The 25,168-nt window shown below is 52.8% G+C and overlaps 1 protein-coding gene across 6 annotated transcripts in view; it reads left to right on the forward strand.

Moving 5' to 3' along the window:
• SKAP2 (src kinase associated phosphoprotein 2) overlaps window positions 1–24,406 on the forward strand; it is a 149,462-nt gene extending 125,056 nt beyond the window's left edge. For 3 of the 6 annotated variants that reach the window (XM_056800445.1, XM_056800444.1, XM_056800442.1), the window contains 4 exons: window positions 4,184–4,258; window positions 10,777–10,889; window positions 21,709–21,810; window positions 22,095–24,406. In XM_056800445.1, the coding sequence (XP_056656423.1) occupies window positions 4,184–4,258; window positions 10,777–10,889; window positions 21,709–21,801 (281 nt within the window). In that variant the 3' untranslated portion in view covers window positions 21,802–21,810; window positions 22,095–24,406. The remainder of the gene's footprint in view (window positions 1–4,183; window positions 4,259–10,776; window positions 10,890–21,708; window positions 21,811–22,094) is intronic. The other 3 variants (XM_016426500.2, XM_056800443.1, XM_016426501.2) reach the window with 3 other exon arrangements.
• The last annotated feature ends 762 nt before the right edge of the window (window positions 24,407–25,168 follow it).

The raw sequence follows: 25,168 nt of genomic DNA on the forward strand, positions 1-25,168 counted from the left end.
AAGCACCATTTCTCCACTGTTGAATGTCTGATCAAAATACTCAAGAAAACTCAGAGAGAAAGAGTGAGAATGTAGGGAAGGAAGAAAGTTTTCTCTGCTTTTAAAGAGAAAGTCTTTAAGACTAAGAAGAAACACTCCATCTATCCCCTTGTAGCATCTGACCCCCAAGGTCAATCAGAATGATGACAATCATGTGAATAGTAATAATGATAATAATAATAATAATAATAATAATAGTTGATTTATGATGTGCTCTGGTTTGCAAAGTGCTTTCCAAACACAATCTCATCTTATCCCAAAGGGAGGAAGGAGCTGCCCTCTGGGACATAAGTGTGTCCACTTCTGCTTGATTTCTCCTGAATTCTCCTTTTTTTGTGGTTGTTATTATGGGCTTGTTTATTGTTGGGCTCTTCTGAACCTCCCTGAAAGCCAGGGACCAGAGCTTTGCCAACATGTAAGCCTGGCTTTGAGTCTCTTCCTTCCCTGTTGTTACCTTCTTGGTCTGGGTTAGTATTATATACATTAATCAACAGTGCCTAGAGTAGGGGTCCCCAAACTATGGCCCACAGGCCACATGCGGCCCCCGAGGCCATGTATCTGGCCCCCACCACACTTCCGGAAGGGGCACCTCTTTCATTGGTGGTCAGTGAGAGGAGCACCGTATGTGGCGGTGTCACTCATTACAGCACTACTTCCGATGACATCATCCTTTGCATGGCTCCTTGTTCTGAGAGTAACTGAACAAGAACAAGGCGCCACTCAAAGGATTATGTGACTGCACAATGGAAGATGTCAGCATGGTGAGCGGGATCTGGGGGAGGGGATTCCACACTGTGTATACTGCTGCCCGGTATAGTGGTGGCAGTGATGGGCCTGTGCAAGGTTTGTTCATAGGTTTGTTCATAGATTTTTTATAGTCCAGCCTTCCCACAGTCTGAAGGACAGTGAACTGGCCCCCTGTGCAAAAAATTTGGGAACCCCTGGCCTAGAACATAGTAGGAGTCTTATAAATGGTTATTGACTAACTGACTAAATAGTACCACGAAGACCAATGATGCTACTGAATTTAACAATTAAGAAATCTCTTTTCTGCCTTCAGTCTAGTACATCTTTGATATAGGGTAGAGGATGAGCTCTGAGACAGGAAGAGGCAAGCCATCTTTGTTTTGATGAATTTAATTAGTCCCTATATACGCTGTGACCCCAAAAGATGTGCTCTAGCTCTAGCTCTAGGTAAAAAACCCCAACAGTTCATTGGGGCTCATCCTATCTCCTTTCAAAGGATTCAAACTTTTCATTTCTCAAAGTTCAAATCAGGCTTATAAATAGTAGTTTAATACTTTAATCCTAGGTAACCAGGAACTGCATATGGAATATAATTGGTCCCATTTTTACAAGTTTTAAGCTTATAGAACAATCATTTTTTCCTTTAATCCCAACTCCCCCACCCTTTTAAAAAGTATATCCATGTAGATTAATTATCAGTATTCCTTTAAACATGAATTCATGTATGAATGAAAAGGTTTTGATTAAGGCCTTAGAGATAAATACAATAGCAAAGGGATGTTCTCCCCATCTGGTGGTCAGAGAGAGCACTTTGGTCTGAAAATTACAGGGATAGAGAGCGAGGGGGGTTGTGGCCCAGTAGACGGTACAGTGGCAGACTTTAGTTCATCCTGGTTTCTGAACTGGAAAGGGAGAGGGGCTCCTGGGAGACTACTGTGCAAGACAGAGTAGGAATTGAGGTCAAATATGATGGTTGCAACTTTCCTGAAAGAATAGGCCAAGAGAGACAGTTGCCAGTCAGGACAGCGGGGTTCAAGGTAGGAAGGCAAGGTAGAAAGCTGCAAGGAGCATCTCTGGGGTGGGCAATGAGGCCACCGTCTGTACCCCTTAGTTTCATTAAGCATTTTCAGAAATAGTGAGAAAAATTTGATGAGCATCCTAGCGTATGCAAATAAACATTTAAATGACAAAGATCTTACCATTATATTGGTAGTTCTAGTTTAATAGTAGATGGCAGCTCCTCCCATGCTTTGTTGGAGAAACCAGATCAAACATGTTCATGGTACACAAAAGTCTTGCCCTACCATGGCCAGTCCTTTTGGAGGCCCATTGGATGGATGAAGAAACCCAGAGGCTTGGGTTCAATGACTTGTCCAGGGTCATCCCAATAGTCTCCATCAAAGGTGGGGTTAGAATTCAAGACTTCCCTAACCACAGTTCCAGGCCCTTTCAATTTGATCACTCCGTGCCACTCTTCCTATCTCTGTTATGAAACCTATACATGTCTCCCCTGAACTATTACCAAGTTATTCCATCCTTTTTTTCCTCTTATTTGAGGGGGAACTCCTTGAAATCAGGGCTGTCACATTTGGGCATCCCCTTTCCATGGCACAGCACTCATGGCATCGATGAGGAATGAGGGCATGCCAGGAGCTGCCCCTGGGACGGGGGTGGGGGTGGGGCTGTCTTTTTGGACCCAACTCTTCCCGCCCCGATGGTCCGCCTCCCTTCGCAGCTTCCCTCGCCGCCAGGTCGCTGGTCCTCGCCAGCATGGAGAAACGTTGGCGTTTCAGAGTTCAGATCGTCTCTAATAATGCAGCTTCGTTCTGGGCCTTTCCCTGTCGCACACGCTGCTGCTTCTCCCCCAAACGGAAACGGGCCCTTCTGTAGGGCAAAGTTAAAATGCGATGAACCGACCGTGTCTTTGCTGTAACCGCGCCATCGAATCAGCTGTTCTGTTCACTCTCTGCTTCAGACGATGCCCATCTGATCCCATTATAGTCGTTCAAACTTAATAGCTAGGGAAGGAGTGTGGAGGCGGGGAGGGAGCGCGGGGAAGGCACGACGTCACGCGCTTCTCTGGACCAGCTGGGTTCCGAGATCCTAATTGGGGTAGCTCCGTTCTGGAGGCGGAATCAGTATAATGAGCCTGATGGAACGGCGTCATTAAGCACCCACTTTTTCTTATAGAATATTCACTAGGGCTTATTATCATCATTTGGGTTAATATGGAGCCTGGGAAGGAAATGCGCGAGCAGAGGCGTGGCGCCCCCGACTCCTGCACGGTTAGCCGAGCTCTGGCCGGACCGAGACGAGGAGCCAGGGCCCGGGCTGCGGGTCTCCTAAGGGGGACGGGGAGGGGCCCCGGGCCACGCTGGTTGTCTTCAGGGCTGCGGGTGTCGCCTGCGGCTGGTAGCAGGGCCAGGGCGATGGGGAACCTGGAGTCGGGGGAGGCCAGAGCCCAAGGCTCTGCTCTGGGCCCGCCACTCACCCGTCTCTAAGGGGTGACGCTAAGGAGGGAACCCCTGTGGGCTGCCTCTTATTTGTGAAGCACCCGGGCCGCCTGGTGTCGCTGCCTTCCGGGCAGGCCCCTTCTCTAGGGCAGACGCTGCCCAGCGGGCCGCCGGGTGTCGCTGCCTTCCAGGCAGGCCCCTTCTCTAGGGCAGACGCTGCCCAGCGGGCCGCCGGGTGTCGCTGCCTTCCAGGCAGGCCCCTTCTCTAGGGCAGACGCTGCCCAGCGGGCCGCCGGGTGTCGCTGCCTTCCGGGCAGGCCCCTTCTCTAGGGCAGACGCTGCCCAGCGGGCCGCCGGGTGTCGCTGCCTTCCGGGCAGGCCCCTTCTCTAGGGCAGACGCTGCCCAGCGGGCCGCCGGGTGTCGCTGCCTTCCGGGCAGGCCCCTTCTCTAGGGCAGACGCTGCCCAGCGGGCCGCCGGGTGTCGCTGCCTTCCGGGCAGGCCCCTTCTCTAGGGCAGACGCTGCCCAGCGGGCCGCCGGGTGTCGCTGCCTTCCGGGCAGGCCCCTTCTCTAGGGCAGACGCTGCCCAGCGGGCCGCCGGGTGTCGCTGCCTTCCGGGCAGGCCCCTTCTCTAGGGCAGACGCTGCCCAGCGGGCCGCCGGGTGTCGCTGCCTTCCGGGCAGGCCCCTTCTCTAGGGCAGACGCTGCCCAGCGGGCCGCCGGGTGTCGCTGCCTTCCGGGCAGGCCCCTTCTCTAGGGCAGACGCTGCCCAGCGGGCCGCCGGGTGTCGCTGCCTTCCGGGCAGGCCCCTTCTCTAGGGCAGACACTGCCCAGCGGGCCGCCTGGGTGGTGTGCGAGCGGGGAGGGAGGCTCCAGAGAGGGGCTCGGGCCGGGCTGCCTGTCACGAAAGACTCCAACGTCCCGTGTCTTTTGTGTGTTTGCAGAAGACGAAGATGAGGCTGCTTTCAAGAGGACCGAGGAGCCCAAGCAGACGAGCCAAGATGTTGCTCCAAGTCCAGGTAATTCATTGGGCGGCCAGCTGCCCCTTAAAGGATCCTTCTGGTAGCGTCCTAGTTACTTCTTTCTCACTGTTGGAAGCAGGGATTGATTTGTCCCCCACAATCCCTGAATTGTCTCCTCTGGCTGGGTGTGTAGAAGCAGACACAGGGCTGCTCAGGCCCTTCTAGGGATGGGCCCGGAGCCCCCCGTTGTCTCCCCTGGCCTGGGTGTCTCAGGGAAGCCGCAGGGCTGCTCAGGCCCTTCTAGGGATGGGCCCGGAGCCCCCCGTTGTCTCCCCTGGCCTGGGTGTCTCAGGGAAGCCGCAGGGCTGCTTAGCCCCACTTAGGATGCATGAAAAGCGCTTGAGAAGGATTTATAAAGTAAGCCAATTTATACAAGGTATTCCTTCCTGAATTACTCTGTAATGACTCAATTAGCTTTCATTTCTGCACAAAGGAGATTTAGTTGCATAAATTAGCTTATCATCATTGAGGAAGTGTCACTGCTAAAGGACAGTTTATAGATACAACATGCAGTCGCTGTCAAACCTATAAGAATGTAATATAGACATCTGTGTATACTTTGTGCTTGAGCAGAACAGACTTCTGCCATTCAGGGAGCCGCGGCGACAACAAGTTGCCCAGGGGACGGCCGATGTAGACGTCTCTGAAAAGGTCAGCTTGACACAGGCTCTGACGATCGACCGGCCGCTCTGTCTTCTTTGATAAAAATCAGATAAACCCAAGGCCACTAATTGATCTGCGGCCCGTTTAAATGTTGGCCGTGCATATCTTCATTGCATATGATTAGCCCCGGACAGAAGGAATCGGGTCGGAAATGCCAGCGTCCCGTGACAGCGGCAGAGACAGGGCCGGGCCCGGGCCCTCTCCTTATCAGCTTCCATGTGGCACAATGCCCGGGCCCCGGGGCCGCGCTGGGCCGCCTGGCCTGGCCGGAGGCCCTTTTGGTCCGAGCCGGGGAGGAGGTCCCCTCTGTGGCCCGGGGAGGGGGAGGATGCACTCGGGAGAAGGGGAGAGCCGGCTTCTTATCAGGGCCTCCCACGTCTCCCGGCCGGGCTGCGGTGGCCAGGTTGGGCCTGTGAGGAGCCGAAGCCCGGGTCACCTTCCCCCTCTCCAGGGCCTCATCCATCACTCTCCCGGGCTGTCAGGCAGAGGCGAGGCGTGTGTGTTCAGGAAGTTGCTTTCCAGAGCTCTTCCTACTGGGCCGTGCCAAAAGGAAGCAGAGGCCTGTTTTCCGGAGCAACACAGGAAGGCAGCACCGGGCTGCTCTTCGGGGTTCGGGTTTGCTTTTCTCAGAAAGGAAGCGAGGACGAAGGCATCCTCCGCTCGCCCCCTAAGCCTGTGGCCAGCCGGCCCTCACTGCCGGGCCCCAGGGCTCCCCCTGGCCGGAGCATGGGGGTCTGCTGGTCAGCCCGCTTCCGGATGGGGGTGGGGTACACGCAGAACAGCCACCCAGTCTCTGGCCCCGGAAACGTAGTTGTTCAGAATCTCTGCCCTAAGGGAGCTCGCGGTGGCTCTCCAGGAGCCCGAGCAGGCCGCAGAGTCCCCTCCTTGGGGACGCGAAGTTCTTTTCTAGCAGTCGCCGGAGGGCCTTTGCCTGGGTGACCTTCCACCTCCCGGGGCTGCCAGGCAGGAGCCTGAGGAGTTTGTTTGCTGACCACCCCGTGCCGTGATCTTGTAACCTGGCCCGAGAACGGCCGGGGTTTTGCACTCTGAATCACTGGGTTACCCCCCAAAAGATGAGCGGCCCAGAGAGGCTGAGGCGCGAGAAGAGCCAGGCTCGCGGCCACCGCCGGGGCGCTTTTCCCCTTCGCGGGGACGGCGGCCGGACTCTCAAATGGCCACCTCAGCTCGGAGGAGGCCTGCAGTGACCGGCGGTCTGGAGCCCCCCCTTTCCTATGAGCGCGATGCTGTCCTCCTGGCCAGCCTGTGGGCGTGTGCTTGGACCAGAACACTTTTCAGCCGTTTAATTATTGCTAAAGTCCAATTGTTTGTTGTGTATCGACAGCTCAGGCTGATCCAGAATCCGTGAACTTGCACTCCCGGAACAACCCTGGGACTCCCCTGCTATTCAGGACTTTATTTTTATTTTTTTAACCCTCCCCTTCTGCCTTACAATCAATACGGAGGGCTGGTTCTAAGGCAGAAGAGCAGGAAGGGTGTGGCTATGCGAACTGAGGGACTTGGCCGGGTCAGATCTGAACCCAGGACCAAGATCCTGTCTCCAGGCCTGGCTCTATATCCACTGAGCCACCCGGCTGCCCATATCCTGGACTTGTTCTTTTTATTTACTTGTTATTACAAAACCCTGACCTTCCGTTTTAGAATCAATACTGTGTAATGAGGCAGAAGAGCAGGAAGGACTAGACCATGGGGGTTAAGGGACTTGCCCAGGGGCACCCAGCGAAGAGGTGGCAGATTTGAACCCAGAACCTCCCATCTCCAGGCCTGGCTCTCCATCCGCTGAGCCACCCAGCCGCTCCCTATCCTGGACTTTTCAAAGGGAGAAAGGGGTAGGACAGCCTCCATCTCTGGCTTGTAGAAGATGTGACCATTTTAGAAATATGGTTGTATGGCGAGCCAGCCAGAAGGGGGTGCTGACGCATGCCAAGGACGAAAAGCGCTCAGGATGCGCCATTGGTCCTCTGAGCGTCCCCACCCAGGCAGGGTGGCTGCCAGAGGCTCCCTCCGTCTCCCCCGGAAAGGTCTGCCTCAGAACTGGCACCTCTGACGCCGGGCCTGCCCTCGATGCCGTATAGGTGTGCGTGCGGCCACATTTTCCTTAATAATCGGAGACCGTGTGGCCCGGAGGCTGAAGTCTCCCATCCCCTTGGAGCGCCGGGCGCCCGCGGCCCAGGAGGACGGAGGCCATCGCAGCCAGACTTCCGGCTCCTTCTCGGAGCATCCGCGTCCTCTGCCCAGCACAAGCGGCTCATGTGTGCATTTCCAAAGACCACCAGCAGCCCTGACGCCCCACAGGGACCAGAATATGGGGCTTAGGTGGAGGAAGGGCCACGGGGCAAGGGAAAGGCCAGGCTAAAAGCAGCTTTTCCAGCAGGGCCAGTTCCCCAGCTCAGCTGCCTGTGACTACAGACTTAGATTTAAAGAAATGCCTAGGAGAGAGACAGAGAGACAGAGAGAGACAGAGAGAGGGAGAGAGAGAGGGGGGGGAAGAGACAAAGAGAGAGAGACAGAGAGGGAGGAGAGACAGAGAGGGGGGAGAGAGAGACAGAGAGGGGGGAGAGACAGAGAGAGACAGAGAGGGAGAGAGGGGGGAGAGACAGAGACAGAGAAGAGAGAGACAGAGACAGAGAGAGAGAGAGACAGAGAGAGAGACAGAGAGGGAGAGAGGGAGAGAGAGACAGAGAGAGGGAGAGAGAGAAACAGACAGAGAGAGAGGGAGAGAGAGACAGACAGAGAGAGAGGGAGAGGGGGGGAGAGACAGAGAGAGAAACAGAGAGAGAGGGAGGAGACAGAGAGAGAGGGAGAGGGGGGGAGAGACAGAGAGAGGGGGGGGAGACAGAGAGAAAGAGAGAGGGAGAGGGGGGGAGAGAGACAGAGAGAGGGGGGGGAGAGACAGAGAGAGAGAGAGAGGAAGAGAGACAGAGAGAGGGGGGAGACAGAGAGAGAGACAGAGAGAGGGAGAGGGGGGGAGAGACAGAGAGAGAGAGAGAGACGAAGAGAGAGAGAGAGAGACGGAGAGAGAGGGGGGAGGGAGGGAGAGAGACAGAGACAGAGACAGAGAGGGAGAGGGAGGGAGGGAGAGAGGGAGAGGGGGGGAGAGACAGAGAGAGAGAGAGAGACGAAGAGAGAGAGAGAGAGACGGAGAGAGAGGGGGGAGACAGAGAAAGAGAGAGACAGAGAGAGGGAGGGAGGGGGGGGAGAGACAGAGAGAGGGGGGGAGAGACAGAGAGAGAGAGACAGAGAGAGAGAGAGGAAGAGAGACAGAGAGAGGGGGGAGACAGAGAGAGAGAGACAGAGAGAGGGAGGGAGGGGGGAGAGACAGAGAGAGAGAGAGGAAGAGAGACAGAGAGAGGGGGGAGACAGAGAGAGAGAGAGACAGAGAGAGGGAGGGAGGGGGGGAGAGACAGACAGAGGGGGGGAGAGACAGAGAGAGAGACAGAGAGAGAGAGGAAGAGAGACAGAGAGAGGGGAGAGACAGAGAGAGGGAGAGGGGGGGAGAGACAGAGAGAGAGAGAGACAGAGAGAGACACAGAGAGAGAGGAAGAGAGAGAGAGAGAGACGGAGAGAGAGACAGAGAGACAGAGGAACAGGGAGAGACAGGGAGAGGGAGAGACAGAAGGAAAGGGAGAGAGACAGACGGGGGGGGGTGGGGAGACAGAGAGAAGGAAAGGGAGACAGATGAGACAGATAGAGAGCGAGGTAGAGAAAGAAGGAGCAAGAGAGACGGAGAGATGGGGAGATAGAAACAGAGAGCAAGAGGGACAGCCAGAGAGACAGGAAAGAGAAACAGACAAAGAGTCGGGCGAGAAGCAGAGAGAGGGAAGGAGGCAGGCATCTTGCACCCAGTGGGGGTCTCTCTGCCCCCTGATGTGCGTGTGTGACTCCCATTAGTCTTAATGGGAGTTTCACCAAGTGCATCCATGGGGAAAGAGACCCCCACGGGATGAGGAGAATACGTTAGAAGTCCGCCAGAGCACTTTTCTCGCCAAGCCCCTTCCCCTGCTTTCTGCAGATCTCTGGGGGAACAGAGAAGTGCCTTATTGTAGCGAGGGTGGAAGGAAGAAGAGCCGGGGCCACCTGGGAAGCCCCTTGGGAAGCTGTGGCCGGCCCCCTAGTTCTCAGGGTGCTTCGGTGTTCCTGGCCTCCAGCTTAGTCCTCAGGTCATGCGGAGGACGGAGGGGCTGGTGGGACCTCTGTTCTTTGTCAGCTAAAGGGGGGGTACAAAATGGAGCCCCGTCTCTCGGGTCCTGGGCCTTGACTTCACTATCCTTGACAAACCAGGCTGGACCCAACCCGAAAGCCATTTATCAGCTCATTGGATGTTCCAAGTGACTGTTGGTCCACATAAATATTTCTTGGAGAAATCAGCCACTTTGTTGCTAAGGAAATTTTAAAAATCAGCCATGTTCTGGAGTGACGATGCGGCCAGCCCGAGTGCCCTCTAGTGTTCTTGTGCCGGCAGTGGGGAGGAGCGAGAAGGGCTCCTGCAGGCGAGGGGGCCTCCTGGTCGGCCTCGCCCTGGTTCCCATCTTCCTGCGGCCACCCCGGCCTGCGCCAAGTGCTTGGAGTGTTCATGAAGCCTGGCCAGCCGCATTTCACCTTTTTTTCTTCTTGAGAATGTAAGAAAAGAAACTTGTGGCGGGAGAGCCCGGCGGGACAGGCCGAAGCCGGGGGGCCGCTTTCCCAGAGGGCTGACGGAGGTGTGACCCCGCTCCGGCTCCTCCCTTTCCAGGGTCTCGTTCCGGTTTGGGTTGGGGAAGGGACGCCGTGGATCCCGGAGCCTCTTCGGCCTCGTTAGGCCTCGCGCACAGCACCGTAAGGACATGCTCATGGCCGGGTCGCTGCGGCCTGCGGGGAGCTGCTGTTGGAAGCCCTCTAACACTCGGGGACCGTCCCGATGGCGCTGCCAGTGGCCGCCCGTGGAGGTGCTCTCCGGCTCCCGGCTCTGTGGCCGCCTCCTCGGGACGCCCGGCGACCTTTCCCAGGTCACGCGTCCAGACTCCACGGTCGGGGAACTAAACGCGGGGAGCCACTGCCCGCCCCGCAGAGCAGCCCCCCTGCACGCGCCCCGTCCTGGGGGTCTCCGGAGACGGGCGCTGCATCGCAGGCGTCTGACAAAGCATCTATTATTCTGTTATTGTGGCATTACAGAGCAAAGAGTGCTCAATAATCAATCAGTTAATGGTCTGTATGGCAGCTTGAGCACATCCCATTCATTGTGCTTAGGCTACGAGAAGGATGAGTTTCTGACGCCGCCGGGGCGGGCCGCACGTTCGCTCCAAGCGGAGCCTCCTAACCCCACGCTGACAAAGATGGAGGTCCACGATGCGGCCTGCCGCGGCCGCCTTCTAAGCGCTTTGGCATTGGCGAGCGCGATGGGAAACGAGGAGCCGGGGGCTGGCGCGGTCTTCCCGCGGCCTCCCGGAAGAGGCCTCTGGTCTGTTGGGTGCGCTGCGGGTGGGTTCCTGTTCTGGCAGAGCCCCAGATCTCGCGAGATCGCCGTCCCTTCTGGAGATGTCGCTCGTCAGGGGGTCGCTCTGCTGAGGCAGACGCCAACCCACCCAGCTCGTCTCCGAAAGCCTCCCAGACGGGAGTTTGGGAGGCCGGCGTGGTGAGAATCCACTTTGGCTTCCTGGTTTAGATAGAAACGGAAAACACCAGATGTGATCACGATGCCGAAAAGCGTCCCTTTGGGCCCGACGGGAGCCCACGGCGTCGAGGTTCTTGTCCTTTTAAAGATAGGAGGGTGTTTCGAGCCCTCATTCTTATTGGTTGTTAAAAATGGGGTCTTGTGCAGGGACAGGGAGCTCATGTGTCCTTTTCCTTCTTTCCAGCAGACAAAAGCACCGATTTTGCTAATTTTTACCAAGGTCTGTGGGACTGCACAGGGAACGTGCCTGACGAGTTGTCATTTAAACGTGGCGACATTATCTACATTCTCAGCAAGGTGGGTGACGCACATGGGGGGGTGAGGGAGAAAAGGCAGGTTTATACAGAATGGGGGAAATAAGCCCCCCGCATTCTCTGAGGTTCTGGTTAACAATCAGAAGTTCCCAATCGTTAATTATTTTGTCAAGTGAAATATAATCAACTCTTAAACACAATCAGATAACAGGATCCGACTTAAAAGCGTGTTTACCCACCCTGTGGATCTTGGCGAACATCCATTCACGGGATTATCCAGAAACAATGTGCGTAGGTGAAAGTCAGCCTTGTCAGGCATTGTTGCCCCCGATGTTTTTGCTTCTCCTTCCTCCTCATTCTTCTGTGTATACTCTGATCTGGGGTGCCATTCACTCCTGGAAGGACTGTTTATAGAACCCATCTTTCATCTTTGGGTAAACACCGGGGATGTTCCAGCATTTCAGTGAATGACTTTTTTATTCCAGCGGCTTTGGGCATTTTTGTGGGGCCTGTTTAGGAGGCTAAACTCCATCCCTGCAGCAGGGACTCTGGGCTTATATTTCCTACCAGTGTGTCTCGGGCTCCTCAAGCGCCGGAGGGCTCTTCTGCCCGGAGATGACGAGCATCTCGCCGGACTCTCCGACCCAGTTTCCCCAGCTCTAATCCGGAGACGGTATCTCCCTCCTCTCTACTTTAGGGGGCCGTTGTAGAAATGCGTGGCACGAGAGAGAGATGAAAACAGCTCAGGTCTTGGCAGAAAGTGTTCCCTCGAGCACACAGCTAAGGTTTGGGGCTCCTGGAAAAGTCACAAGATGGGGGGACCCGCTGGAGACGCGCCAGTTCCGTCTCTTTCCACAGCTCAGCCTCTGAAGCTCTGGGGTGCTGGGTGCTGGGGCCCAGGCCCTGCCCTCGGGGCTCTCCTCCTCCTGGCCACCCCCGCTCATGGCTCAGGATTTCCCATCGGGCCAGCAGCTTATTTGGGGATGCCTTGGGACGAGCTGGTCAATTCAGGCCCTTCCAAGGACATTTTTTAGAACTCCTGGAGAGTGGCCTCTCGGGGCATTCGCTTGCCCAAGATCCTGGAGCTGGTAGAGGGAGAAACCAAGGCCCAGAGAGGGCCGCCTCCGGGGCTCCCGTCTGCTGGCACGTTGGGGGAGGGAAGGGAATGAACAGTTATGAAGCACCTACTGTGGGCCAAGCACTTTATCAGTGAGATGTCACATGATCCTGGCCTCTACCCTGGGAAGTGGAGGCGATTGAGGCAGACGGAGGTTCGGTGACTTGCCTACCTAGAAAGTGTCTGGTGCTTAGATTTGAACCCAGATCTTCCTGCCTCCAGGCCCAGGGCTCTATCCACTGGGCCCCGGAGCCAGCAGCTGCCTAATAAGTGTTAGGTCCAGGTCTCTGACTGGATTTTGCATAACTGTGGGACTATGCACTTTTCAGACTGAAAACCAGAAAGGTTTTACCTGGAGCTGGAAGGGACCAAAGAGGCCTGTGAGCCCAGCTCTCTCGGTTTACAGAGGAGGAAACTGAGGTCCAGGGCCCATTTCCCACGGTCTCACAGGTAGGAAGACTCCAAAGTGGGGTTTGGACCCAGGCCCTCGGATGCCAGAGTGGGAGTTTTTCTTTGGTACCAGACTGCCTGGAGCCCAATTCTTGGATCTTACAGGGGAAGAATTGAGGTAGAGAAGGAAAGAGACTCGGCCAAGGTCACCCAGCTAGCAAGGGGCAGGCAGGGCCCCCCAGCCTCCAAACTTGGGGCTCTCTGCAAATGGGGAACCAAACTGGCTCTGGATTCCTGGACGTGGGGCTCCTGGCTAAAGAAGTTCCCCTGGCCGATATAGGCTGGCCCAAAGAGCAGCCCCTGTGGACCCGAGGACAGAAGGGACTTTCCCAGGGCGACCTAGCCCAGACATCTGGCCTCGGTGCAGCCGGGTGACCCTGGGCAAGTCACCTCACCACCGCCACCCCACCCCCACTGGCCTTCCCGCTCCCCTGCCTTGGAGCCGAACCCAGCACTCATGCTGAGATGGCCTGCCATGGCGGGTTTAAAGAGAAGTAAATAAAATAAAAAGCCGGGCAGAAGGGAAGGGGAGGGCTGCCCTGCGCAGGGCTCTGAGGAGGGCTCCGGATGGCCAGAGCCTCGGGGTGGAGGCGCCCGTCCTCGCCGGTTCCTGCCCTGCCAGGCGAGTGGAAGGGCCTGGTCCGAGGGAAGAAGCAGCCCCAGGAGCCAGGCCCAAGGACAGCTGCCCCCTCTCAGCCGGCCAGCGGGCTGTCACCTGGGATCCAGCAGGCAGGCAGTGAACTCGCCCCCAGAGCGTAGATGCGGAGTAGCCAGCCGGTGGCTTTCCCTGGAGGTGAGGGCGAGTTGGGCCTCCCTTCCCCTCCCGGCTCTCCCCGCTGCCTCCGTGGGCAGCCTCGGGGGAGGCCCTGAAGCCGGATGCTGCGGGGACCAAGCCAAGGCCAAACAGCCTGGTTGGAGAGAGGCTCCCCGAGTGGGGGGCCGAAGGGGGGTCAGCAAGGCAGCCTGGGAGAGCGAAGGCTCAGGGCAGGAAGGGGGTCCGAGGGGAAGCTCTGGCCGCTCCTGACCAGGGCCATGCAGACTGTGAAGGCTGCCTCTACTTTATTGAGCTTATCCACGTGGCCCGGAAGTGCCGCAGTTGGAAGATTTTTCTTCCCTCCTGTGAGCTGCGGGGTCGCCCGTCTCGGGGGGCCCTTCCTGCTCCGCCTCTTGTGGTGCTCCCGGACTCTCTGCAGGCCCCAAGAGCCCATTCAGAGGCGCCATTGATGTAAGATTGGCCGCCGGCTGGACCCTGAGAGGTACAAAGAGCCCCTTGTTGGCCCTTTGCTGAGCTCCTTCTGCCTTTTTCTGCTCCCACTTTGTGTGGGAGGGAAACGCTGCCTTTTACTCTTTTTCCACCATCTAGTGGCGCCAGGTGAGCAGTGCAGGTCACTGGCCCGGTGCCTCCAAAATGGTGCCGAGCGCAGGGGATGGAGCAGCCCTTCCGGGTGCTGGGCCATGGGGCCTGGTTTGCCTCGCTGACGGCCGGACGCGGGTGGGTGGCCTTGGAAGACTTTCCGGGCAGATTTCAACACGGCGACCTTTTATGATCCAAGGAATCGGGCCAGAGAAGCCCTGAAGGCTCCTGTGTGGACTTTTGTGGGCACGTAGAGTGCACCCCACATTCCCAGAGACATGGCCACGGCGTCTCCCCCCCAGAATGCCGGCTTGGCTTGGGCTCTGGGCCTCCCTGGACCTCCCTGGCGGGGAGGGGCGGGGAGTCGGCCGAGGCCCTTGTTGGTGCCACACCGCGCACGGATGGAAGCGGAGAGCCTTTTCTTGGCGTGGGCAGGAGAGACCATCTTTGGTCAACCGCGTGCTGGCCTTGGCTCTTTTCCAAATGGTGCGGTTTTTCGTTCTCGAGCGAGATTTTGGTGAGGTGGCCCGAGTGGAATGAGGAGGGGCTCTTGGCAGCGTCTGCTCTCGAGTTGTCTTGTTTCACACTTCCTCACTGGCGCAGTCGGGGGCTCCTGGCTGGGCCCAGCCTTGCCTCCTTCACAGTGTCTGCGGCATTTTCAGAGTTTTCACCTTCGCCCTTGACCAGTCCTCAGTCCGAGGGCCGCTCGCCCTCCAACAGAGCCAGAACTTTGGCTTTGGGGCATCCATGAACACACGTTTCGGGACCAAGAGCCCTGCCTCTTGCCTCCATCAGAGCTGTTTGCCTCGTCCCTTTCACACAGTGAGATGGTCTTCCTGACGCCTGAAATCACCTTTTTCTTTTTTAAATCGAATTCCATTTTAGGGGTTTTCCCCACACAATTTCGCACACATTTCCAAGTGTAATCACGGTCGAGTTGGTGAGCATCTTAAACAAAGACTGTGACCACAGAGGGAACAGGAACTCGAAACGGACGGTTTTTGTTTTAGTTTATTTAAAAGAAGAGCCCAGCCCCTCAGAGACAAATGATGGCAAGGAGTGAGCACTGGGCTTCTTTCTGTGGCTTCCAGAGGTTCGTTTTGACTCTTTTGTACTTGGAGCTGAAAGCGAGAGCAGCGTCTGCCCATCTAGACGGTTTGGACTGTCCGCATCTGGGCATCAGCATCTGTGGGTCGGTTGGATTCATCTCTGGGATGTCGGTGCTGAGGATAAGCATGCTGGATCTACTCATAGGGAAACGGTGGGCTGAGGAGGGATACAGGAAAGCCAATGCAAGCCAGTCCGGCCTGCTTTTGAGAGGGCCGGGAGGGCACTCGCACCCGGGGACAATCCAGCTGGGCCTCGGGAGAGACCCGGACTGAGCCTTGCTGGGATCTGGAGACGAGCGGAGGCAGGCAGGAGGTCCTGACTTCCTTCTCTTCCTGGCTCGTGGTGGTCAAGCCTTCTCCTGCCTCCTCTTCAGAACACTCTGCCCTAGTCTCCCACTTCTTAGCTCTCAAGAGCGTGGCCCTCCACAGCAAAGGCTAGCGCGGCTCCTTGGGCCCCGAGTAAGAAGGGAATAAGGAAAGGAGCACAAATGCAGCCTGGGCCAGACGGGGCCTCAGACTTGTAGCTTCTTAAGACCAGAGAATGGCAGGGGTCAAAATGTGATTTCTAGGGACAAATTAGACTAAGAAGTCTCTGTCCTCTGTTGGCAAATCTTAAAGAACGGAGGGGTGACCTTTTTTCTTTTTAAACTCTTATCTCCTGTCTTTTTTTGGTTTGTTTTACCAATTACATGTAGTAAAAAATTTCCACACAAGTTTACCTTCTGGCTTACAATTGATGCTAAATACCACTTCCAAGGCAGAAGAGCAGTAAGGATGAGGCAATTGCGGTTGTCAAAGTCCACCTGTGGCCAGATTTGAACCCAAGATCTCATCTCCAGGCCTAGCTCTCTATCCACTGAGCCACCTAGCTGCCCCAGTTGTCTTCTTCTAATGGCTGATTCACTGCATTTATCCCTGAACATTCAAATCGTGTTATGAGAATGTAAGGCCTGAGCTGCCATCTTGTTTTTGTTTGAAATATACACCAAAATGTCATCGAGGGCCATTAATGAACTGCATTGAAGGGTGAACTTTGGCTCGCTTAATTTTTTATCTGTCATCTCCCAACCCATTCTCTGCCCCAAATCAGATGACCAGTTTCCAAAGATTAAATGGATAGCCCCACTTACCGAGCACATCTGCTGACAATGAATCCATTTGTTTTAACCAAGGGCCATCCATTTCCCCAACATTCCTTCTCCCTTGTTGTTGTTTGGGGCCGAGGGAAGCCGCCCGCTGCCTCTGCGTCATAGTCTCTGATTCCATCTGGTGAAGTGTCCTGGGCTGAGCTGGCTCAGGAGTCGATGGCTCCCCAGTTGGGTGGCCGCGTCGCCCCTGTGCTCTTTAGTGAGGCAAGCCGAGCCGCTCTGGAGGAATGCTAGGAAGCCACAGCAGACACCCCTGGACGCCCAAGGGTTGCTCTGAGTTCTCTCCCGAGGCCTTTGCCAGCCTCGAGTCTTATTGGAGGAAGAGGCCTGCGCCAATGAGGCCAGGCTGAGGCCTCGGTCCGCACTGAGCGTTTCGTTGGGGGCTTGGCATGAGGATCAAAGGGGAATGTCTGCCACTTGGACAGAGGAGGGCAGTGAGGGGCTGGGCACGGGGGATGGACAACATAAAGGGGCAGCGAGGCAGGGCGGAGGGCTGTGTGCAAGAACAGCCAAGGAGCCTCAGGAGTTGGACTGTAGGCCAGCTAGAGGGAGTCCCGTAACCCTTGGAAAGGGCCTCTGGGGGCTCTAGATGCCCAACCACAGAGTTTCTGTGGATTGGAGGGAAAAGGCTGTTGGCAGCCAGCCCCTCCACACCACGTACGCTGTCCTGGACGGCCACGTCCACGCTCCACAAAGCTGACCGGGGTGTGAGCTCCCAAACTGGCCCATCAGCAAGGACTTCTTAACACCAGAAGGACCAGGAATGGTCGGTCTGTTGTCAGGGCTAACCTTGCTGTGCAAGCCCTCCTTCCTCTATGGTCCGGCCCTCCCTGCCTATGTAGATGATCTCCATTTTGCATTTGGGGAAACTGAGGCTCAGAGAAGAAAGGGTTGTAGAGCTGGTGAGCATCCGAGGTGGCTCTCTCCTCTCCTCCAGGCTGCCTCTAACAAAGGGGCATCCCTTTGGCCTCATCCATGGGCGGCTTCCCTTTTCTCATCAAATTAGGAAAGAGAAGGTTTTCCCTTCCAGGCCTCTCCTGCAAACCAAACAAGCCCAACGGGACTGGCCTGGCTGCCCAAGTTCCAAAGAAATCTGGCTTTTCTGCCTGAGAGACCACCATGACACCCGAAGTCACCCGGAAGCGTCTGTCCTCTCTCCTCCCCTCCCACCTTTTGGGGGGCTGCTGGGCTGGCGGGTGCTGGTTATGGGTTCACTTTCCATAGCTGCTCCTTGGAGGCAAGTATGGAACTCCTTTGAAAGGCCCCCCATTCAGACGTGTTTGGCCATCAGACTAAAAAGGCTTCCTGTGAATTTCCAAGTTGACCAACAAGGTTCAAATGAACGGATTCCTGCTCAACAAATAACTGACGTCTGGAGATAAAATCGCTGGGTTTTGCCTCGGGGCTCGTGTGTGTGTTTGGGAAACAGACTGCCCCCAGCCCCCTCTCCTGCACCTGTTGCTCTGTGAGAGCCGCGCATGAGAGGGGCCCCCCAAAGCCCTGTGAGTGCTGAGATGGGCGATAAGAGGCGAGCTTTTCACCATATGGTTTCTGGAAACTGGATTAGAGCGCAGGAGGAATGAGTCTCCTCGTCTGAAAAGGACTTAAGTCACTGATGTGGCCTCATTTAGGTGTAAAATAATACGCCGCCAGCAGAGACAGCGTAGTTAATGAGTAAACGTCTCCTGATTCATCGGCCAAAGTCCGGGTTTCCCTTTGCCCAAACTAGCTTTTCCTCTTTTGCATGAGCATTCTCCAGATGACACAGCCACTTTATTGTGCGGCTTTAATCAATATTAATTGGCACCTTGTGCTTGGACCATTCACCAAAACCGGGGTTAAAAAGAATTCCATCGTCTGAAACCTGAAAATAGGCCGTCCAGCGGAGGAAGCTTTCCCTTATTTTCTCAGATTATTAGTCGGGTTCGGAGGGGGCTTTTCCCTTCATTTGGGGGGGCTTTTATTGCCATATTGCCTTCTGCCTTGAAGCCATTCGTTTTGCAGAGAGCGAGTTTCTTGGGAGTGTTCTTTTGCTGCGAGCGTCCTCACACCTCTGGGCCTTGATCGCGCTTCCACGGGAGGAGAAAGAAGCTTTGTGCTAGTAATTACCGAACATTGTCAGAAACTGACTGCAGGCCTCTTTCTAGTGATAACAGAATAACCACATAATGTAGCTTTATAGCACATGATTAATAGAAAATAATTACACGTCTTACAAAGGGATGCAATATTTCTTATAAATTGACTCGAATGGTTTCCTGTAGATTAAAGGACTCTTCATTATTTTATCAGTCCTCCTGAAGTCTAGTCACTTGCCTAGGTTAGCATTTTACGGGATGGGAAGCGCCGCGTCGAGGGAGGGATCCCGGGGGGAGGACCTCGCAGGCACCCGAGCTCTGAGATGCCCCCTGCGTGACAGGAGGTGCCCAGCTCTGAGAATCCGTGGAGACCTGGACGCAGGGAGGCCGGGGGGGCTTTCTCTCCTTTACCTCTCTCCTCTCGGCGGCTATAAAGTTGGTCCACACGTGACATGATCCCACAATGCCATCCTAGGCCCATGGACAGAAAGGTAATGTTGTACTGATTGTTTTCTCCGCTGTAAACAGTTTGCAGTGAGCAGTAAATCAGATTTGTTTTGGGGTGGGGAAGAAAGCCGTGATGGAGAGATCATTGGTGAGGGGGAGCCGTTGGGTGATGGGGAATCTTCAGGCCAAAGTGGAGAATCCCAGAACCAGGAAACGTGCAAAGCGCTGTCGTTCCAATTTATAGACTGCAAATGGTTTAATTGGGGTTCATGTTGCTCAAGAGGCTCATACAGAGGATAGTGATGATAAAAGTAAAAGCTTCTATGTTTGTAGGCTTGTCTATACACTCCAATGGCTGCCACGAATCCATAAATTAGCTCACTAGATTTTTACATCCTCGTATTTTATTGGATCTCCTAACTTCACACAGGAGCATAAAATGAAATTATTTCCAAATGGAAAGACATGAAAATTTGGTGTTTTTAAATGAACCTTTCTGATTTAGATTCTTGGAGATTTTAGCATCTATTTTAGGGAGTATGTATCTTATAGTTTCTTTCTTTCTCTCTTTCTTTCTTCCTCTTTCTCTCTCTCTCTCTCTCTCTTTCTTTCTCCCTCCCTCTCCCCCCCTCTCTTTTTCTTTCTTTCTCACTTTCTCTTTCCTTACCTTCTAAGATCATAGAACTTATACCAGTATTGAATCCAAGGCAAAAAAGCGGTAAGGGCTAGGCAATTGGGGTTCAGTGACTTGCCCAGGGTCACACAGCTAGGAAGTATCTGAGGCCAAATTTGAACCCAGGACCTGGCTCTCTATTCACTGAGTCACCTTCACCTCACTACCCCTCATTTCTTAGAGAATATTAACTATAATCTCAGGGGCAGCGAGGTATCACGGTAGATAGAGCACCAGGCCTGGAGACAGATCTGTCCACTGACCCTTCCAGATTTTTCCATGCAAGTTCTTTCAAAGAGCTTTGTGTGGTAGAAGAAAGGTGCAATTATAATCAGGTTCCTTGCTCTAAAGAGAATGAGGAAAGGAGTATTTCAAGATTACATAGATTAGTGTTTGTAAAGCTTGAAAAATAATAATTATCCATTGCCTAGCTCTTCAAGGTTTGGAAAGCATTTGACGCGGGTTTTATTGGATCCTCACACCCACAAGAGGGAGGGGTTGCGGGATCGCCTTTTTACCAATGGCAGAGCGAGGCCGGAAGAGAGCAGATCCTGTTCTCTCTCCTGCGCCCCAGTAGGGCCAGGAAATGGACGATTTTCACAGGGACGTTTCTTAGGGTAAATGTACGCATGCGCTGATGAGCCCCAGATAATGATCTCGGTGATCACTAGAGTGTGAGCTCCTTGAGGGCCGGGACTAGCTTCTGCTCGTTTTGCATCCATTGCTTGAATGGGTTCCATTTCCGAAGGACTGGGCGGCTCCAGAGAATGCTCCTGGCAAGTGCTCCCGGGTTAGAATGCTCAGGAAGCTGCCTGGCCTGGCTGGGCTCCCACTTGGTCCTCACAGCAGTCTTGCAAAGTCAGCCCTGCAAGTCTTAGCCATTTCAGAGACCAGGAAACAGAGGCCCAAAGAAGCTCGCGTGTGCAGGGGAAACTCTCACCAAATCAGTGCTCGAGAGTTGTGCTAAGTAACAACAGTAACAACAACAACAATAACCACTTGGCACGGTCAGCATTTAGATTCAGTTTTGTTCACTGCCTTCATTTAGCCCTTACGTTTGGTCAGTTGGCTCATCCCTGCCCACCTGTGGCTTCTGTTCCGGGAATAGTCTTCATCTCTGAAAACCCTCCATTTCTACTTATAAATATCATGCAAAAACAGACGTAAAATAAGTCCTTGTTCTGATGACTTTCCTCTTTCCTGTGTTTAGGGAAAAGGTTCCTCTGTTCTTGTTTTTCTTCCAGCGGTCCACTCTGAACCCCTTCCCCCCCAACTCCATGCTAGCGACCCTGTGCACCCCCCTCCCCCATCATCTCCTCATTAAGGGCTACACATAATTTGAAACAGGACCGTTCGATCAATTTTCCCTCAATATGTATCCGTTAATCATCTGTCTGCTTCGGATTTAATTTCTGAGTTATTTCTGCTCCCCCTTATCACTTATTCAGTATGTACATATTTATCCATGAATCTGGGAGTTGGAGCACCCATAATGGATTGATTTGCTGTTGGCGTTGATTTCAAAAATATTTATCTCATAGAAAAGAATTAAATTGAAGTCTTTTAATACTCTTGCAAGAGCACTGCTTTGAGAAGACATCAATTCCAAGTCATTTTATTTCACTTTGTTTGTATCTCACTACAATGAAAGAAATTTCAAGTGAGACTCCATCCCCGCACACGTTTGCATGAAAGGCGCTCCCTGGAAGGGACAGGCTTCCCTCGCTCACACAGGGGATGGATTAATGAAAATCTTCAGAGAAATGGAATTTTTTCCATAGAATCCCATTTTCCCGTTCGAGTTTTTAGAGCTGTTCTTTGGATTTTTTCTGTCCTTTAAGCAGCAACAGCTTAGAACTTTGCTTTTCTATTTCTTTCTCCAGGAGTTCATGCTCCATCCACCACACTCATTACACACAGGCTGCAGCCTCTTCTGCCCGTGAATCTTGGGGGGATTCGTGCCTTTTGGGGAGTCTGTCCGGTTTTACATTTTTGTTTTTGGTGAAGTCAAGGCTTCTCTGGCTCCGTGAGTCATCTCCACACCCCCAGCCTGTCTTCGCTCCGGTGGAATGAACAGAGGGCCCACGTGCCCATGTCAGCTTGGGGTTGGGGATCACAGATTAAGTTGCAGTTTCGGAGTGCTTTAAGCATCCCATCAATTGGAATCCAAGGGTTGGAGCAAAGCCAGAAGAAAGACCCTGATGTGGCCCCGGGTGCGTTCCCATGTCGCCGCTCTGGGTTGTGTACATCCATTTCTTTTTTCCTACACTGAGTAATCAACATGCATTGTCTTGTAAGTTAATTTAAATCTTTGCCTAACTGCATTTTTTAAAGTGCCCAGAAACAAAAAAGATGATAATGTTTCAATTTTCAGTTCAAGTCCTTCTAACTTTATAAAGGAAGAAAATGTTTCTAAGAAGTTGCATACCAAGTATATTGCATTTATCCCCGACTAAAGGTTAATATTGCATATTGTTTTCAATTAGGACTACAATAGATTTGGCTGGTGGGTAGGAGAAATGAAGGGAACCATTGGCTTGGTGCCTAAAGCCTACATAATGGAGATGTATGATATTTGAGAGTCCTGGGTAAGTACATTTTAATCCAATCTTCTGTAATGGCTCATATGTTCTCTTGTTCTGAGTAGTTTTTTAACATGTCTTTCCCTTTTTTGAAACTCTTGTCGTGGGGCTGTCAAAGATTGTTGTCTACCCACCCTTGAAGAAAAAATGTTTAATTAAAAAAATGTTGTGAAATTTCTCTTGGAATTAGCTAGCTCCTTGTCTCCTCTACCTCCTGTTTGTGAAAATTGTGCTCGTGGCCTTGTCGATGAGCTGAGTCACAGCTGAAAACATTCCTTTTTTCTAACCAGCAAATCTGAACATTTGGAAGTGGAGAAAGAAGTTGGGGCTCGACTTCTGCCCAAGAGACGCTGTGGATTCAGTCTGGAGTGACGACTTACCTTCTTTCTCTGCCTCCCCGAAAATCGTCGCCATCTTTCTGTTCTTCAGGCCGTCGCTTCGTACTCTCCTTCTTTTCAGTGTTTTTTAGAATCCTAAATGAAATAAAACGTATGCAGCATAATCAGGTACAAGCAAGCAGTCAAATTATACTTGTTGCTATTTTGCACAAGAAGCCATCATTGTTTTTCTTTATTCCATGCTTTTGTGTGAATCCAATCATTTGGTTTTGTTGACGAGCCCTGCTCTGTTTCCCACATGGCAAATGACTCTCTTATCCTGGGCCCAGAAGTGCCCATTCTTCAGAACAAATGAAGTTTGGTGGCTGTAATGTAGAGTCTTCCCAGACATTTCCATTTAGTTTATCTTAACAAGGCAAGTTTTAAAGTGGACGCGGCACTCCGAGAATGTGTTGCAGCTCCGGGTGATTTTAGTATTTCACATAGGAGTGACCTTTTATCGTGAAAGAATTTATGCCTCATTGGCAAATGTACATCCTATTAAATGTGACACAAGAAGGAAAAATACTGGAATGGAAAAACACATCTTGGCAGCTAAGACATGTTGAATGAACACACAAAGCACTTTGTCATTAAGAACCATTTTGATTATTTGCAACAAGGCAGCAGAGACGTTGGGGCTGCCATCGTTGTTGGAATCGACACCACCGATGCTCCCACTGCTGTCATGGGAAAGGGATTTACTCTTTATTCAGCCAAAGGAATCTGATATTTTAAGCTTAAATACCTCCCTTAGCCTTTGAGCTCATTGCTCTGCACTTACAGGCAGAATTAGGGCATGTTTAGACCCGGACAGGACCCTTGGCATCCTCTAGTTCAATCTCCCCACTTTCGTAGCTGAGAACCGAAGTGGAGACTTCAGGATCATTCCCCAAGAGGTAACCTTGGGGGGTGATGCTGCTGCCTCAGGGGGAGCCTCTACTTTGGGTGAACAGCCGGATGACTCTTGGCCGATAAAATCACCCCGGATTCTCGTGGGCTTGGACAATTCTTCCCAGTGGGTCTTAACTCCATATGGGTTACTAAATTAGTAGACGCCATCTCCCTGGGCTGCTCCCCCTTTCCTTTACCCAGACTGGCTGCATTCCCAGAGAGCTGTGGACATCCAGTGTCCTCCCCACCCTCCACCTCTTTTCTTTAACAATATAAAGATATTTACAAAAATAATAGGAGTTAGCAATATGGAAGCTGCTGGGAACATTTCGTCACCAGGAAATAAGCAAACTCATGCCTGTGACCAAACTCTTTATTAATTTTAGAGATGAAAAATATAATAAAATAAAGGATAAATTGCCTCGGCAACATGAAATTAGAAAAACTAGAAATCTTAGTAACAAAAACAAACCAAAAAAGACCCAGAGCATCTCAACCAAATTAGCAAAAATAAATGACCTTGGCCTGGAGAGAAACTCCACACGTCACAAGCCAAAACAAATTTGATTTTCTGAGTTACTGAAAAGAAAAATGCCTGAGTTGGAGGAGGCTGCTCTGGCCATGGGTGCTGGGAAGTTTTTTCTGCATTGCCACATGCGGCCAGTAGATGGCAGCAGATTTTCATCACAATGGCTACCATTTTGAAACCCTCCCCCCATGTAGGCCACAGACAGTCATCTCTAATTTAGAACATTTGGAGAATTCCTTCCTTTCTTTCTCTCCTTTTTTACTGTTAATCCAGGAGAGGGAGTCCTTTGCCAACCGATGAATACCCGTGTCTGCCCAGACATCCTCCCGTTAATGGTGGCACCAAGGGCTCCTGCTCCCATTGCCATTTTCTTGGACCTTTTCAGGAGAGGGGGAAGAAAGGTGGTACCACCATTTACAGGGGAAATGATGGTTCAGATGCCCGTTTCCTTAGAACCGGAGCTCAGTAACGCCCCGAGGACTTGCTGAAATCGCTTGGATATCACAGGGGGAAAGTTCCCTTGATGACAGGGACCGCTCCAGTCCAGCCGAGTAGCCTTTGTGTGGTTTAGAAAAGATGCTAATTGCCGTGTTTTCATCCCATTGGCTTAGCTTGGATTCAGTTTCCTCTGAACAGTTCGAGGACTCATTTTTTTCAAAGGTGATTGTAAGTCATATTTTATATAGCATTTTGCTTGATTATTTGCTCTGTACTGAATTTGTACGCCGTTGCCATTAGATCTTACAATAATGTTCCACTCTGCAAATTTTTAAGGTTCAAATAAAGTTTAATTGTTTGCAAACTGTTATGATGCTAATAATTCAACAGCCTGCTGTGTTACTAATGAAATTACTTTGTTATGATTAATTTGGAAAATAGTGTGTTGATTGTAGTAATTAAGCCCAACAAGGTGCAGTGAATGATTCTAATGCCATCTGGCCTCCAAACTGAATGAAGAAATGAAATAGGGCTGTCATCGGAATTTATTCAAAAGAGTAAGGATAATACAAATGTCTGTTATTGCTGAGGGACCGAGACTTAAGCACAGCTCACTCTGCGCTCAAGTTGCTACTTTGGTACAGGGAGCGTTTTCTCTGGTGGGAAAGGCTCGCTTGGCCCTCCGTGCTTCAGGCAGACAGAAGAGCCTTCGGTGGGCGCCTTCGTTGTACTTCACTTAATTACAGATCATTCTAGAAAGCATCTCATGCCCAGTGGAAATGTCTCACCTCCCGTCGGGCCATTGCTCTGGTCCAGGCCTGGGTTCTCGCCCAGAGGGTTGTCCAGAGCTGGCCACGTCTTTTCCAGGGCCGCTTCTAGCTCCAGAGTTATTCGTGGGCTACAGTCGCCGGGCCAGCAAAGACACGGACGTCCTCAAGGGGACCAGCCGTGACGATGTCAAGGCTGCCGTTGATGTGGCCCAGAAGGCCAAGTGCCCACAGAGCCTGCCCAGGGTCTGGGGAGTCCTCGATCTGTGAGCTCGTCCTTATGTGCTCCTCCTAGAGCAGTGCTCTGACTTCACTCCTCACTCTCAAACTCAGAGAAGACGTCTGCAGAGTGATCAGTG

This window comes from Monodelphis domestica, chromosome 5 (genome assembly GCF_027887165.1).
Source record: "Monodelphis domestica isolate mMonDom1 chromosome 5, mMonDom1.pri, whole genome shotgun sequence".
Lineage (NCBI taxonomy): Eukaryota > Metazoa > Chordata > Mammalia > Didelphimorphia > Didelphidae > Monodelphis > Monodelphis domestica.